The sequence below is a fragment of the Denticeps clupeoides genome, chromosome 15, assembly GCF_900700375.1.
Source record: "Denticeps clupeoides chromosome 15, fDenClu1.1, whole genome shotgun sequence".
NCBI classification, from domain to species: Eukaryota; Metazoa; Chordata; class Actinopteri; order Clupeiformes; family Denticipitidae; genus Denticeps; species Denticeps clupeoides.
Window position 1 is genome coordinate 5,872,673 of NC_041721.1, and position 14,213 is coordinate 5,886,885.

General features: G+C 42.5%; 1 protein-coding gene across 5 annotated transcripts; it reads right to left on the minus strand.

Moving 5' to 3' along the window:
• Window positions 1–32: 32 nt before the first annotated feature.
• LOC114765131 (interferon-induced GTP-binding protein Mx1-like) lies at window positions 33–13,511 on the minus strand. Of its 5 annotated transcripts, XM_028955211.1 has the most exons (17): window positions 8,896–9,136; window positions 8,706–8,797; window positions 7,953–8,087; window positions 7,212–7,242; window positions 5,064–5,119; window positions 4,787–4,983; window positions 4,571–4,708; window positions 4,333–4,487; window positions 3,080–3,218; window positions 2,792–2,990; window positions 2,626–2,704; window positions 2,040–2,162; window positions 1,796–1,928; window positions 1,510–1,668; window positions 954–1,030; window positions 486–713; window positions 33–400 (listed from the first exon to the last, which is right to left on the minus strand). In XM_028955211.1, the coding sequence occupies exons 2-17, from the start codon at window positions 8,744–8,746 to the stop codon at window positions 176–178; spliced, it is 2,115 nt and encodes a 704-aa protein (XP_028811044.1). In that variant the 5' UTR covers window positions 8,747–8,797; window positions 8,896–9,136; the 3' UTR covers window positions 33–175. The 5 variants fall into 5 exon arrangements, with proteins under 5 accessions (XP_028811044.1, XP_028811048.1, XP_028811046.1 ...); XM_028955215.1 differs by lacking the exons at window positions 7,212–7,242; window positions 8,706–8,797; window positions 8,896–9,136; XM_028955213.1 differs by lacking the exons at window positions 486–713; window positions 954–1,030; window positions 1,510–1,668; ... (11 more) ...; window positions 8,706–8,797; window positions 8,896–9,136 and adding exons at window positions 9,473–9,694; window positions 9,834–9,910; window positions 9,995–10,153; ... (8 more) ...; window positions 13,183–13,238; window positions 13,409–13,511 and having other exon boundaries at window positions 34–400.
• Between the last annotated feature and the right edge of the window lie 702 nt (window positions 13,512–14,213).

Below are 14,213 nucleotides of genomic sequence, written 5' to 3' on the forward strand. Positions count from 1 at the left end.
CACTATAGTTCCGCAAAAATCTAAATTATTAATCACAATGTATGGATGTGATGTGGAGGGTTTTTAAATCGGAACATTTAAAGAAATCAGGGCTCCGTTTTGATTAACTTAGAACATAATGTGATTTTATTTTTTAAATAAGTGAGCTTTGCTAGTGGGGAAAACAGTTCATCGCTTATACAAAGTTGCTGAGTTTTTCCTGGGCCAGAGTTAATCGATCCACCCGGTTCTGCATGTCGAAGCGGTGCCGGCTGATGTGAGACTCTTCCCGGAGAACCTCGCTCACCGTGGCGCCGTCTATCAGGCCCAGCATCTCAGCGCACAGCAGCTGGGCAGACTGCTTCAGCATGAAGTACCGGATCAGCATGGGGACCTGGTCGGCCAGACGCTGGACAACGATCTGACAGGCGTGGCGACAAGTTAAATTCATAAGAAGATTAAATGGTGAGGCCTTTTTATATCTTGAGAGAAGAACTCTACTCCACCTCGTAGTACGCCCTGAGCATCACTGGGTACTTGCTCCTGCTGTCGAACCCTGCACAGTTGTCCTCGGAGGCAGAGGCCTTCTCTCCTTCCGCAGAAAACGCCGTCTCGTTCAGGGTTTTAAAGTAGATGCCGTCCTGAGTGTAGACCAGCTGCTCCATCTCAAACTGCTCCAGGATTCGCTCCTCCACTTTGGCTTCCTGCTTCGACTGGATGTTGTCTATCTTGTTCTGACAACCAGACACCGGCAGTTACTTGTGACGACCACTGCCATGACTGTCCACGACTGGACCTTCTTCGATCATTAATGGCACATTTAGTTATGTGAAGGTTTAAAGTAATTTTCAGTCAGTGACTGAAGGCACAACTAAAACGTGGCAATACAACATGTAGAAATAATTTTTTGTGTGTGTGGTTCTGGGTTAAAATGTCCTTGAGAATTCATCATGCCATATCATTGCCATGATTACCGTCGTAACACACTGGAGAAAGGGGTAGTTTGTGAAGCAGGATCTGGACACATCTGTAAACTGCTTCTGGACTGTTTCTGAAACAGAGAGTTTCAGCATCAGGGACAAAACATGTCAGATGAACTTTGTTCTGATCTTGCGGTTCATGAGGAGGTAGGAGCCAAGTGGGTTAGACACTCACCTATGAACCAACCACAAAGACGCAGGTTCGAACCCCACTTACTACCATCATGTCCCTGAGCAAGACACGTAACCCTGAGTGTCTCCAGGGGGAGACTGTCCCTGTAACTACTGACTAAGTCGCTCTGGAAAAGGGCCTCTGATAAATGTCAGAAATGTAAATGTCTGTCCCACTCAAAACAAAAATGTTATACAACAAATACAACATTTAATTTAATTGTAAATTTACCAAAATGTCTCAAATGATCATTCTTTTAACATTTTTTTAAAGCTTGGCCAGAATCTTTACCCAGCTCATAGGTGTGTGTGTGTGTGTGTGTGTGTGTGTGTGTGTGTGTGTGTGTGTGTGTGTGTGTGTGTGTACAGTGGTAGTCACCTCGCACTGCTCTCAGTGTATCAGTGGCTTGACCCTTCAGCTGATCCACTAGTGTCTGAACAACCGTCTCAAATACGCTGTAGTCCGAAAATCCCGGGAGCTCTCTTCCTCTGTGACTCTTGTCATATTCGTCAACCACGTCTTGTACTTTTTTGAAGACTATTTGAAAGAGTCCATATCATGTAGTTTTAGAACGGAGGCGTTGATGCAGATAATCGAAAACAATTTGATTCCTCGATCGTTTTTGAATGAGAAGAAAAAAACGCACAATGTACAATATACTTACAAGTTGCCTTGGTGCCATCAAGGTAGGTTTTCCATTTCTTAAAATCCTCCCGTAGGTGCACGTACATGTTATCCTGGTTGACCACTTCACCGCATGACAACCGGTTTATTTTGTGATTGAAGCGTGTCAAGGTCTGTGGGGACAAATAGTCTCTTTTTCACAAAAGACCTTGGCCAGAGTGGCCATAATAATGGACGGAAACATCTTAATTTAAAAAACGCTTGTGTGTGAAGACTTTTCTCACATCAATCAAGTAGGCCTTCTGCTTCAGGGGGTCTAGAGGGGGACCCGTGGCAACCTGACTCAGGCCTTTCCTCACGTCCCACAGCTGCTTCTTAATCTCCTCTGACAACACTGGTAGTGATTTCTGATAAGAAAAAATATATATAATAACTATATTTAAAAAATCTAAGACTGTTTTGGTTACTGGTTACTTTAGTAAAATCTGCAACAGGCCACAGTGCAACAGGCCACAGTGGCGGCCTAGCGGTTAAGGAAGCGGCCCAGTAATCAAAAGGTTGCCAGATCGAAATCCCGATCCGCCGAGGTGCCACCGAGCAAAGCACCGTCCCCACACACTGCTCCCCGGGCGCCTGTCATTGCTGCCCACTGCTCACCAAGGGTGATGGTTAAAAGCAGAGGACATTTTTTTTGCTAGTTCGAATTATGTGTGCACCATGTGCTCTGCTGTGTATCACAATGATAATCACTTCACTTTAATATACCACAAGGGTACATCATAGTTTTCAGTCAATTATTATAAAACTATAAGTTTAAAAGTAATTTAAAAAATCATGATCAAGAATTCTTCCACTCAGCAGGCTACTGACTTTGATGTGGTCGACCAGGTGCTGGGTCAGTTTGGAGGCAAGACACTGAACTGTTGCTTTCTCCTCATCAAGAAGGCATCTGTAGAACAGGCAGAGACACGTGGTGTGAAGTCTAAGACATTTTATAAGCAGATAAAGAAACAGTGGGAACTGCTGAGCGCTTCACCTGAAGAACTCGTGCCGTTGGAAAAAGTCCCTTTCTTCTCTAGTCGCCTCGGCCAGAGACACTTTGTCATTGATTTGCTTCTGACCACGGCATTTTACAATGATGTAGCCCTTACTGAGGGGGATCACTTGATTTCTGACTATATCCAGAATGTTCTTCTCAGTTCCACGATCCACGAGGTCTGGCTTAGTAAGAATAGCTGAGGGAAAACGACCGAAGAAAGCTTTTAATATGCAACCATTTTAAAAGGGATGCACTTTTTTTTGGAGATCAAGGTTAGTTGGTTACCAAGCGTTCTTATGCCCTCAAAATCAACTTCTTGGGCCATTTTGAGAGCTTCAGTTGTAGCAATGTCAACGTTGCATGGGACCACCACCAGATTAATGGTTTCACTTTTCTCAATAAAGCTCAGAATCAGCCTTTTAATCTATAAAAAAATCACAATGCATAATAAACCTTAACAGATTGTAACATATTTTGTGAAACACAATAGTCAAGCAGAAGACCATTAGAAATAAAATCACATATAGTCCCAGTCAAAAGTGTGGACGCTCCCAGGCCCAGTCCCAACAAATTTGGAGCACTAGGAAGGATTATAGGTGGCGCCCCTAGAACGAAACCAGACCACCGTTTTATTACTAGAAACAATATGCAGCCAGAATGTGGAGGATTAACCAGAGTTTTTATGATCTTTTCTTGAAACAAACATCATTTTTTACAGCATTACCTTTACAAACGCTACGGGAACCTGGCAATTATTGGCCCTCTCGTCTTGCCATAGTGTACAGAGAGGGTATGGGGATGCACCAAGGTGGCCTCATAGGAAAGTTGCATATCATTATTATGAATATTTTGCTGAGCAGGTAAAACCATGAGGGCATGTTCTTTTTATATTAATTCATATGAATACCAACTAGTTTTAATAAAAACCTTTTTTCTTCAGCCATTTGCGCCGTTCACCCTGGATGGTTGGCGCTCTTAGCATTTTCCTATACTGACTATGTCACCTTCCGACCATGGACATATCTACTCATCTATGGCACTTGTGTTTTTTTTTTTTTACATTACAGAACAAAACTGAACACGTGAGGTTATGTAATAAGTAAAGAAATTAAGGTTGAACATTCAAGTCTCTCCAAAGCAGGGAGCTTTTGTTGTGATGGCAGCAGTTCACACTCTTTTTCTTCGCTCCACCAAGTTAGACAAGGGTTTCCAGTAGTCCTGAAGGTTTATGATGAGCTCTTTCAAATCTTTCGCTCTCGATAATGAGCATTTCATGAAGCGGCTTTTGATGACAATAGTGAACAAAGCAGCCACGAAGGTAAAAAGAGGCCATTCATCAAACATCCTTCACTTCCTCCTAATCCAACAAATACAAAATTTGTTGTATTTGAATTCTTCAAAATGGCTTCATCTTTGTTCCCATTATCACCACATAGTTTGTGCGTCCAAACCTTTGACTGATGTATATGGAATTTCCTCCCAAATTGTGTGATTGGTAATATTTTGAAAAGTAGAGCGACATGAACTGTATGTCTCACCTGCTGTCCGATGTCATCAGGCTGTCCTTTAACAGGCACCCTGGTGATCCCAGGCAGATCAATCAAGGTGAGGTCACACACCTCAGGAGAAAAGATCTCCAGGCTGATCAGTTCACTGCAGATTCCCACACCCTCCCCAGCAAGTTCACTCTGGGCTGTTCAATTCATGGAATACGGATTAAGTTCTTTTGTGTCTCATTAACATTAACACAGGAATGCACACATCCTTCTATCTGACCTTTCTCAACATATGACTGAACCAGTGAGGGGTCCTTAAACTCGATGCACTCATCCTTGTAGGAGATTATGGCTCTCCAGTGCACACCGCCCTTCATCTTTCTCAGCTTCAGCTCCAGTGGACAGCGGGTAACGATCCCTGTGGTGCAGTTCAAAAGTTCTGAATACGGTCCTTTAACTCTAAAACATCCGTATTACAGAATACAATTATTCTCACCGCTGCCCCTGGGCAGGGCCACCCCTGAAAGGACCTCGAGCACTGAGCTCTTTCCTGAGCTCTGGTCTCCAATCACGGCTATGGAGGGAAGAGCGATGTCCTTATCGATACCGATCAGTCGGAGAGAGTCTATCAGATCGATGTAGGGTCGCACCTTCTCCTCCAGGTGGCTGTGGAAGACTCCATCCATCACTCTGCTGCAGTTGGAGGACAATACATTAGAAGGGGAATTTGGTTGATGTACATGTTGATATTCTGCACCAGAAGTTGGTCTGACCCGTCTTCATTGTATTGACAGGCATCTTCGTCACTGTCTTGAGGGCTGTCCATTGTCTGTGTAAAAACAGAGTACAGAGTAAAACAGAAATGACTAAATTGTGGAACCAAATGTTTTTGACTAAAAACATCAATAGTCCGTGGTGAGACAATGTACAGTATATCTCAAACTAATAATGTCCATAATACAAAGTAGGAAATTGTACGCTAGTACATTAACATTTCTGGCATTTATGAGACGCCCTTATCCAGAGCGCTTTACAATCAGTAGTGACAGGGACAGTCCCCCTGGAGACGCTCAGGATTAAGTGTCTTGCTCAGGGACACAATGGTAGTAAATGGGGTTTTATCCTATGACTTTGTGGCCTTCTGGTTCAGAGGTGAGTGTGTTACACACTTGGCTGCTACCACTAGTATCGTATTGGTAATTGGGATTGACTGATGTCCAAACACCAGGTGTTGGTATCGGTATTGGGACCAAGAAAGACGGATCGGTGCATGCCTACTGGAAACACTGTCTCAAGTAAGAGAGTCAGTATGTCGACGTGCTCATGGTCATTCGCTCCAGTTTAAAATGTTTGTAAACTACTAAAAATAATATTCATGATGCATTATTTAAACTTGGGCCCTATTTTATGCCTTAACTAGGGACAGTGGTGGCCTAGCGGGTAAGGAAGTGATGGTTAAAGGCAGAGGACACGTTTCGTTCTTCACGTTTGATTTCACTTTCAACTGAACTTCCAATTCACCAGTCCCGTCTGCCCTCACCTGCTGCCATGCCCTGTCTGTCTGCACCTGCCGGTCCTCTCCCAGCTCCAGATAGCGTCAGCACCTGTACCATTCAGGCCCTGCATTACCCTGCACCACCAGCATTATAAAACGTGCCTACTAGTGTGTGTTTCCTGCCAGCACATTAGTCTCTGTGACAAGTTGTTGGGCGATCAAAGACGTCCCTTTCTGTTTTTGTACCTGTCCTGTTTCTCTGCTTCAGGCCAGTTCTAGTTCCTGCCTCTTTGTGTTACACATCCCCTTTTTTTTCTTTGTTTATGACAATAAACTCCCTGTTTTCCGTCCCCACCATAACAGCCTTATCTTCACTTTATGGCCTTTTAAGTTTTATTCTAACTTCATTATGGAGTGTGGACTGCTGTTTTCACATAGTTGCACTTATTATGTTCTTTTTTCAGTTTTGTCTAATTTGTGTTATCATTAAATCCATTAAAGTGAATGCTTCATGGATCAACATTTAAATTTGTTAATTTGAACAACTGGGTATCAGTTATGTCTGCATCGGCTCCACCCCCATGACACGCCCCCTTCCCCTGAGTATTGGGGTTTACGTCTGTGTCTGCGTGTCGTGTGTGGTCGCACCTCCCCGGTAAGTCCTCATCCTATAGTGTGCACTTCCAGGTAATTGACGGCGAATCACTTTTCCTCCCTAGGATCCTGCAGCTCGGTTAGTGATCCTCCCCCATTCAAGCTCACGTGATCTGGAGCTCATCAGAGCTGTTCTCCCACACGTTAACCGAGGTGTCCCCTGTGTGTCTGGCATGGCACCCCGCAAGTCTGGCTTGTTCTCAATGTGCCGATGTATATCTAAACCCTGCGCCCCACAGGACCGTGTGTGACTTCTGGTGATTCCAGCGGTGCACTGCTACCGGTGAGCCGATCGAAGACGAGGCGTCGCCCTGAACACATTCAGCAAGGCCAACGGGGATCACATTATTCAACGCATCGGCGTGGTGGATTGCTTGTGCATTCTTGTAACCCCAAAGTAAACAAACTTTTTTTGTTCTAATTCTCGGTGTCCACAGTCTCAGTATCCATAGTCTCCGTCTGCACCTCGGCTGTGACAGTATCATTCACAGAACAGGTAATGCAACTACAGGAAGCAATTATGCAGTGAGAAACAGACTAATTGAAGAAAATTATCTTGACTACCAAAGAAATAATTGTTAGTTGCATCCATAGAACTAATAAGATCATCATGATTATATTCTCCTTCATGTAATAATAATAATAATACCAATGTTCACAGACATCCATGGGTATTTAAACATTAAACAAATGTACTTAACAACAGGCTATAATGCTGTAAATGTAAATGCTGTAAAATGCTGTAAATGCTATAGCAGAATCAAACTCTTACCATAAATGGAGGTTGTCTGCGCTGGGCTGTGCTGTGTTCAGTGAGACGGGACAGAGTTATATACAGACAGAATGAAAGTGAAAGGAAATATTTTACAGACCCTGAGGACCTCCCTTTTTTCAAAGTCAGGTGATTTCTTTGCAGAGCCATAGGTGGGCCTTAGTGGATGGTAGTAGCCTAGTGGGTAACACACTTTCCAATAAGCCAGAAGACCCAGGTTCAAACTCCACTTTCTACCATTGTGTCCCTGAGCAAGACACTTAACCCTGAGCGTCTCCAGGGGGGGACTGTCCCTGTAACTACTGATTGTAAGTCGCTCTGGATGAGGGCGCCTGATAAATGCTCTAATTGTAAATGGGCCGACACTCAAATCACTCAACCGCCAGTCAATATTAATAGCAACAGATCAAAGTTGTGCCATGATCTATAGCCATGTTATTTTTTAGGGACATTCTCAGCATGTACTCTACCAGTCCAAAGTTTTTACACACCTATTCATTTATAGGTCTTGCATTTTTTTTACATTATATAACAAAATTGAAGATGCAAAAAATCGTAGTGCTACACTGGCATTACTGGCAGATCGAGATTTATATATTGGATTTAAATTTATTTTGGCTCCCCAACAAGCATGTGGCAATTGTGTTTCAATTTGCACCGTTTGTGAATGAAAAAACAAAAAGATGATCTCCATTCTCTGTTAAAATGCTACAATTTGCCTAAGGGCAGCATTTTTCTTACCCTTTCAGAAGGACATAAGGTTTCTGAAACCAAAACCACAGTATAAATGTAACCTCCGCCTGTAGAGCTCCCACAAAATCCTGTTTATCATTCCACATTCCCGGCGTTCCGCGCCTCATTTGGGCCTCCGGGCATCTGTGTGAGAAATATGCTTTTACAGACCTGTGATAAGCCCTGATCACGGGTGATGATTCACTGGGCAAAGGTTGACTGTCTTTACACCAGTAAATTCTTCAGTTTTTTAAAGTATCATCTAAATTTACAGTTTTATCCCCACCCTTTCATCTTCAAAACAGAAAGTAGAATTCCATCAAATTCAGTTTCCTGCCATTGACCTCATGAAAGGAAACAGTCTGTTGTTCCTTCCTTATGTATTACCTTATGCTGCTTAAAATGGATCTGATTCAGAGGACTAAAAATACAGACCACATGAAGGAGCTGCTTCTAATCCCTTTCATGCATCTGTGCAGCGCCCCGGCAACATCAACACATGTATGAATGAAAGCTTTTGTCAATGAATAAAATATTCTTTTATTAATCAATGAACAGATCAAATATTGACCAAAGTCACATTTTTTTTTTGCCATTGTGGCTGAGTTAAAAATGGGCATCATTCATGAAAAGGCAGGTAGGGAATGTACACGCTCAACAAAGATCCGAGAGGGCGCAGAATTACAGATTACTTTTCAGATTCTGTTACATCAACGCATTCTTTCAGAAAACTGAAACAGGGCATTTGCAAATTTGCCTTACTTCTGTATTGAAAGGTTGTCCTCCTCATATAAGAAACCCATTAGTGATCCAGTGAAATGTTTGGGGGCCCTTCCTTTGTGATTTTCTGTAACCTTTTATAAAGTATAAAAAAAAGGCTATAATAATCTCATAATATGCCAACAAACATTTTATGCATTTTATGCAGTTAAATATGAAATATGACACCAACATTAAGATATAATTGGTGGAGAGGACTGCAGAGAAAGGTTCCTGGTGTGCCTCTCCTGAAATTCTTTCTGTGAAACCGCAAAGTTTCCAGAAGGCGTGGAAACAAAAAGTGAAACTGAAGTACTGTGGCATCATGTGACTTCAAGGAAAACCTGAGGTTGTTCCTGTCCTGCCCCGGTTACAGATGTTAGTCACATGAGCGCATTCACCAGGCAACTGAAACATGCTCAGAAAAAGGAATACTGTGTCCCGCTGTACATTTATACGAAGTTGCTCAGTTTCTCCTGGGCCAGGCTCAGCCGGTCCAGGCGGTTCTGCATGTCAACGCGGTGCCGGCTGATGTCGGACTCCTCACGGAGGATCTCGCTTGCGTTGGCGCCGTCTATCAGGCCCAGCATCTCAGCGCACAGCAGCTGGGCAGACTGCTTCAGGATGAAGTACCGGATCAGCATGGGGACCTGGTCGGCCAGACGCTGGGCCACGATCTGTTGGCCAGTGAGGAATTTCCGTGTGAAATCACGTCATCACGTCTAAAATTGCATCAGACTTTTAGAAGACAAACAAGACAAAATGTCCACCTCGTAATACGCTCTGAGCATCACGGGGTATTTGTTCCTGCTGTCGAACCCTGCACAGTTGTCCTCGGAGGCCTTCTGTCCATCGGCAGGGTTCACCGTCTCGTTCAGGGTTTTAAAGTAGATGCCGTCCTGAGTGTAGACCAGCTGCTCCATCTCAAACTGCTCCAGGATTCGCTCCTCCACTTTGGCTTCCTGCTTCGACTGGATGTTGTCTATCTTGTTCTGGCACCCAGACATAGTCCAGAAAAGTTTATTTTCATGACCCCCCCCTGCCGCCAAAGGCAATTCAATGACATTATATTAATTCAGAAATAACAGACTGAAATAACAACGTGGTAAATGTGGTAAAATAATTCCATACCATTGTGACACACTGGAGAAATGGGTAGTTTGTAAAGCAGGTTTTGGACACATCTGTAAACTGCTTCTGAACTGTTTCTGAAAGTGGAAATTTAAAGATTTAATTCCAGACTAAGCCTCGACGTGAGCGTCTCACAACCGGAAGACGAGAAAAATGTCTACCTCTGACCACCCTCAGCGTGTCTATGGCCTGACCCATGAGCAGAGCCACCAGACGCTGCACAACCATCTCAAAGACGTTGTAGTCGCTGAAACCCGGGAGCTCCCTTCCTCTGTGCTTCTGGTCGTATTCGTTCACCACGTCCTGCACTGTTTTGTGGACTGCAAGATGGGGGTTTCGGAAAACAGGAATTCAGTGAAACTGCTTCTACTGTCCACATATTTTACTGTCATAACAATCCGGAAAGGTCGTTTGCTCAACCTGTAGCTACTACCACCCGTAGTAGCCTAGTGGGTAACACACTCGCCTATGAACCAGAAGACCCAGGTTCAAATCCCACTTACTACCATTGTGTCCCGGAGCAAGACACTTAACCCTAAGTTGCTCCAGGGGGGGGACTGTCCCTGTAACTACTGATTGTAAGTCGCTCTGGATAAGGGCGTCTGATAAATGCTGTAAATGTAAATGTAAACCTACATGTTGCCTTGGTGCTGTCGAGGTGATCTTTCCACTTTTTAAATTCGCCTCGAAGAAGCACAAACATGTTATCGTCGTTGACGACTTCTCCCGACGTCAGCCGGTTAATTTTGTCGTTGAAGCGTGTTAAGGTCTGAGGAGAAAACACAAAATCTCATGCTTTTTCGGGCTAAGCCGTGGCCGCGTCATCGTAGGTTGTTTTTGTTGCTGTAACTCACGTCTATAAGGTAGGACTTTTGCATCTGGGGGTCCATGGGCGGGCCAGCAGGACACAGGCTCAACCCTTTCCTCATGTCCCACAGCTGCTTTTTAATCTGCTCTGACAGCATCGGCAGCGATTTCTGATGAGAAAAAAAAACAACAGAAAAATCTCAAATCAATACATTATGAAAAATAGTACATTATACTTTTAATAAGAACATTTAGACCTTTGAGAAACTGTGAATCAATACTGACTTTGATGTGTTCGACCAGGTCTTGGGTCAGTTTGTTGGCAAGACACTGAATTGTTGCTTTCTCTTCATAAAGCAGACAGCTGTTAAATAATAATAAAAAAAGGATAATAAAGTTTTTTTTTTCATTTTCATAAATAATTTTACACATTAGCTGCAGTCAGTGTTGCAGCCTCCATGAAATTCACAAACCATGCATCAATAATGAGAAAACTGAGAATGCAAATGAGATTCAAAAATATTGGCCACTTGTGGTCTCCAAAAGTTATTATTATTTTTTAAAAATGTGACGCTCCAAACATTCCCTGATAAATGGTCTGATCATTAATGAAAATATTTTATCATGTGGCATAATGAGCAATCCTTTAACCTGAAGAATTCATGTCGAGTGAAGAAATCTCGTTCTAGTCGAGTCGCCTCGGCCAGATTTATTCTGTCATCAATTTGCTTCTGACCACGGCATTTCACGATGACGTAGCCCTTGCTCAGCGGGATGACTTGGTTTCTGACTATTTCCAAAACGTTCTTCTCAGTTCCGCGATCCACAAGGTCAGGCTTTGTGAGAATGGCTGAAATTTAGAACGCACACCAAAAAAAAAAAAAACTGAACAAATATATTCATCTGCATTCATCTAAAAAACTGAACAGGCATTTTTGTGAACATGAAGGAGTAGGAGTTGGTTCGTAGGATCAATACCTAGAGTCCTCTTCCCTTCGGGATCAACTTCCTGGGCCATTTTGAGAGCTTCGGTTGTTGCAATGTCAACATTGCATGGGACCACCACCAAATTGATGGTCTCGCTTTTTTCAATAAAGCTCAGAATCAGACTTTTAATCTGTAACAAAATTGAATATGTTTACATCACAATAAACAAATATGACTGATGGTTAAATGAAGGAGCTGTTCATTCTATTCTGATAAAAGCCACTGATATACTAAAATACATCAGCATGAGCTGAACAGTCTGAGATTCACCTGCTGTCCAATGTCTTCAGGCTGTCCTTTAACTGGCACCCTGGCGATCCCAGGCAGATCAATCAGCGTGAGGTCACACACGTCATGGGAAAAGATCTCCAGGCTGATCAGTTCATCACAGATCCCCACACCCTCCCCAGCAAGTTTATTCTGGGCTGCATGACGCACAAATTCAAATAATAATGAACAGTTTACACAGGACACTACAAAGTCACAGACATATGAAGGTTAACAGAAAATAATCTGCACTGTTTCTATTTTGTACGACTGTGCAAATATATAGTGTCTTATATCACTGCAAACATCAGCAACAGAGAAGGAAATGCATCTGGAAATACCTGAAAGCAAAGCAAACTTCACTTCTCATTTTTCATGTTGAAAATCTCAATGTCAGCTTACCTTCTTCAACTTTAGCGTCCACCAGTGAGGGGTCAGTAAACTCAATGCTCTCGTCCTTGTAGGAGATTATGGCTCTCCAGTGCAGACCACCCTTCAGATTCCTCAGCTTCAGCTCCAGTGGGCAACGAGTGACGATTCCTGCAGAACCACGATTCTCATGTTATGCAACCGTCCTGCTCTAACTGCATTCAAAGTCTGGGCCATAGAACCACAACTACAGGCTCAGACATCATGTTAGTACATACATAGCACAATATGACTTATTGTCATGAAAGGTACCATATTGGTGTAATATAACATACAAATAAAATAAATAGCAAATTACTTCTTTATCTAACCATATGTGCTGATTTATTTTTTTTATGAACACATTTCTTTAAATACATGGATGACTGTATTTACTACATTTTTTAAAAAGTCCACCAACTGCTTCTGTGTGTTTAGTTTTATTTGCCTTATTTGCCTATTTTTGAAAGAATCTATTCAGATCATCTTGCCAACAGAAAGAGCTTTCATTCACTCCTATCTCTGTAAAACACGTAGCCTGGGCAGCGCCATGCCTGAATGTGCCACTCCTATCTCTGTAAAATGTGCGGTCTCTTACCGCTGCCCCTGGGCAGTGCCACTCCTGAAAGGGCCTCCAGCACCGAGCTCTTCCCCGAGCTCTGGTCTCCAATGACGGCTATGGTGGGCAGAGACATGTCCTCATCGATGCCGATCAGACGGAGGGAGTCGATCAGATCGATGTAGGGTCGCACCTTCTCGTCCAGGTGGCTGTGGAAGACTCCATCCATCACCCTGTTACTGTCAAAGAGCCAAGAGCAGATCAATACTAGATTGTCATTTCTATTTTTTGCATTAATATACTACACACTGCTTCTCTGACCTGTCTTCATTCAGTTCCCGGATGTCTTCATAACTGCCTTGTGAGCTGTCCATCATCTTAGAATGAAAAAAAAAGTACCATTAAACAATTTCTAGCAAATATAAATCATTGAATATTTCAATCAATAATTAATTTAATGTAGAGTTATTTTAAATGCATTCGAAAGTCATCTTGTATATTTCTATTTAATTCTCAGCATTAATGAGATGTCCACAATGTAACATACCGGTCTTTGGTAGAGAGATTTACTCGCTGTTTGGTTTGCCTGTGGGCCTGTAGCATGTAGAGACATGAATGTTCGTTTCATATAAATGGACAACCTATATATATACTTATAGATTCCCCGCCTCTCTCTCTCTCTCGCTCTCTCTCTTTCTGTATGCCTCAAACGCGCGCAATTGGTTGATGCACACTTTCACTTTGGATATTCTAGTTGAACTGATCCAACTTCCTGACTTTGTGCAACTTCTGTAATGAATTGTTCAGGTCAGACACAGCTTGCAACATCTGAAAGCTGTTGAGGTGGTGGAAAACTGAAGTGAGTGGTTTGGAAACTCCAGGCTTCATGTGAATAAAGGCTTTCATCCAGCATAATACAATTCAGACGATACATCAGCAATCACTAACAGCAACAGTTATTTGTGTATTATTTCTATTATTGTTATTAGTGCCCATAAATAAATAATTGAATCATTTCAATTATTTAAACCATTTCTGATTATTTAAATATATTGAAGACATTAAGTTCAATTAGGGATCCAAATTAATCAACCTTTCAAATGTTAAAGTGTTTTAAAGCCCTCTTAGATGTTGAAGTTTACTTTGCTTGACACTATTGGCTTCTAACATCGGATTGAAATTGCAAAATTAATAAAAAAATTAAACAATAATTGAGGCAACACCATTTTTTTATTTTGCAGAACAATGCAACAGTCAAACAGAACTGTCAACATGTAAGCGAAGTGATTGTCATTGTGGAGTACCTCACACAACCAAATGTGTCCCCTTCCTTTGACCCATCAGCTTAGTGA

Bases quoted from the DNA above. Each gene is read 5' to 3' on its own strand.
- LOC114765131 (XM_028955211.1), bottom strand. From the start codon at position 8,746: ATGGGTTTCTTATATGAGGAGGACAACCTTTCAATACAGAA. The intron at 4,984-5,063 runs GTCAGACCAACT...CTCCAACTGCAG, and splicing joins TGTCAATACAATGAAGACGG to CAGAGTGATGGATGGAGTCT. The intron at 4,709-4,786 runs GTGAGAATAATT...ACTGCACCACAG, and splicing joins GGCCCTGCCCAGGGGCAGCG to GGATCGTTACCCGCTGTCCA.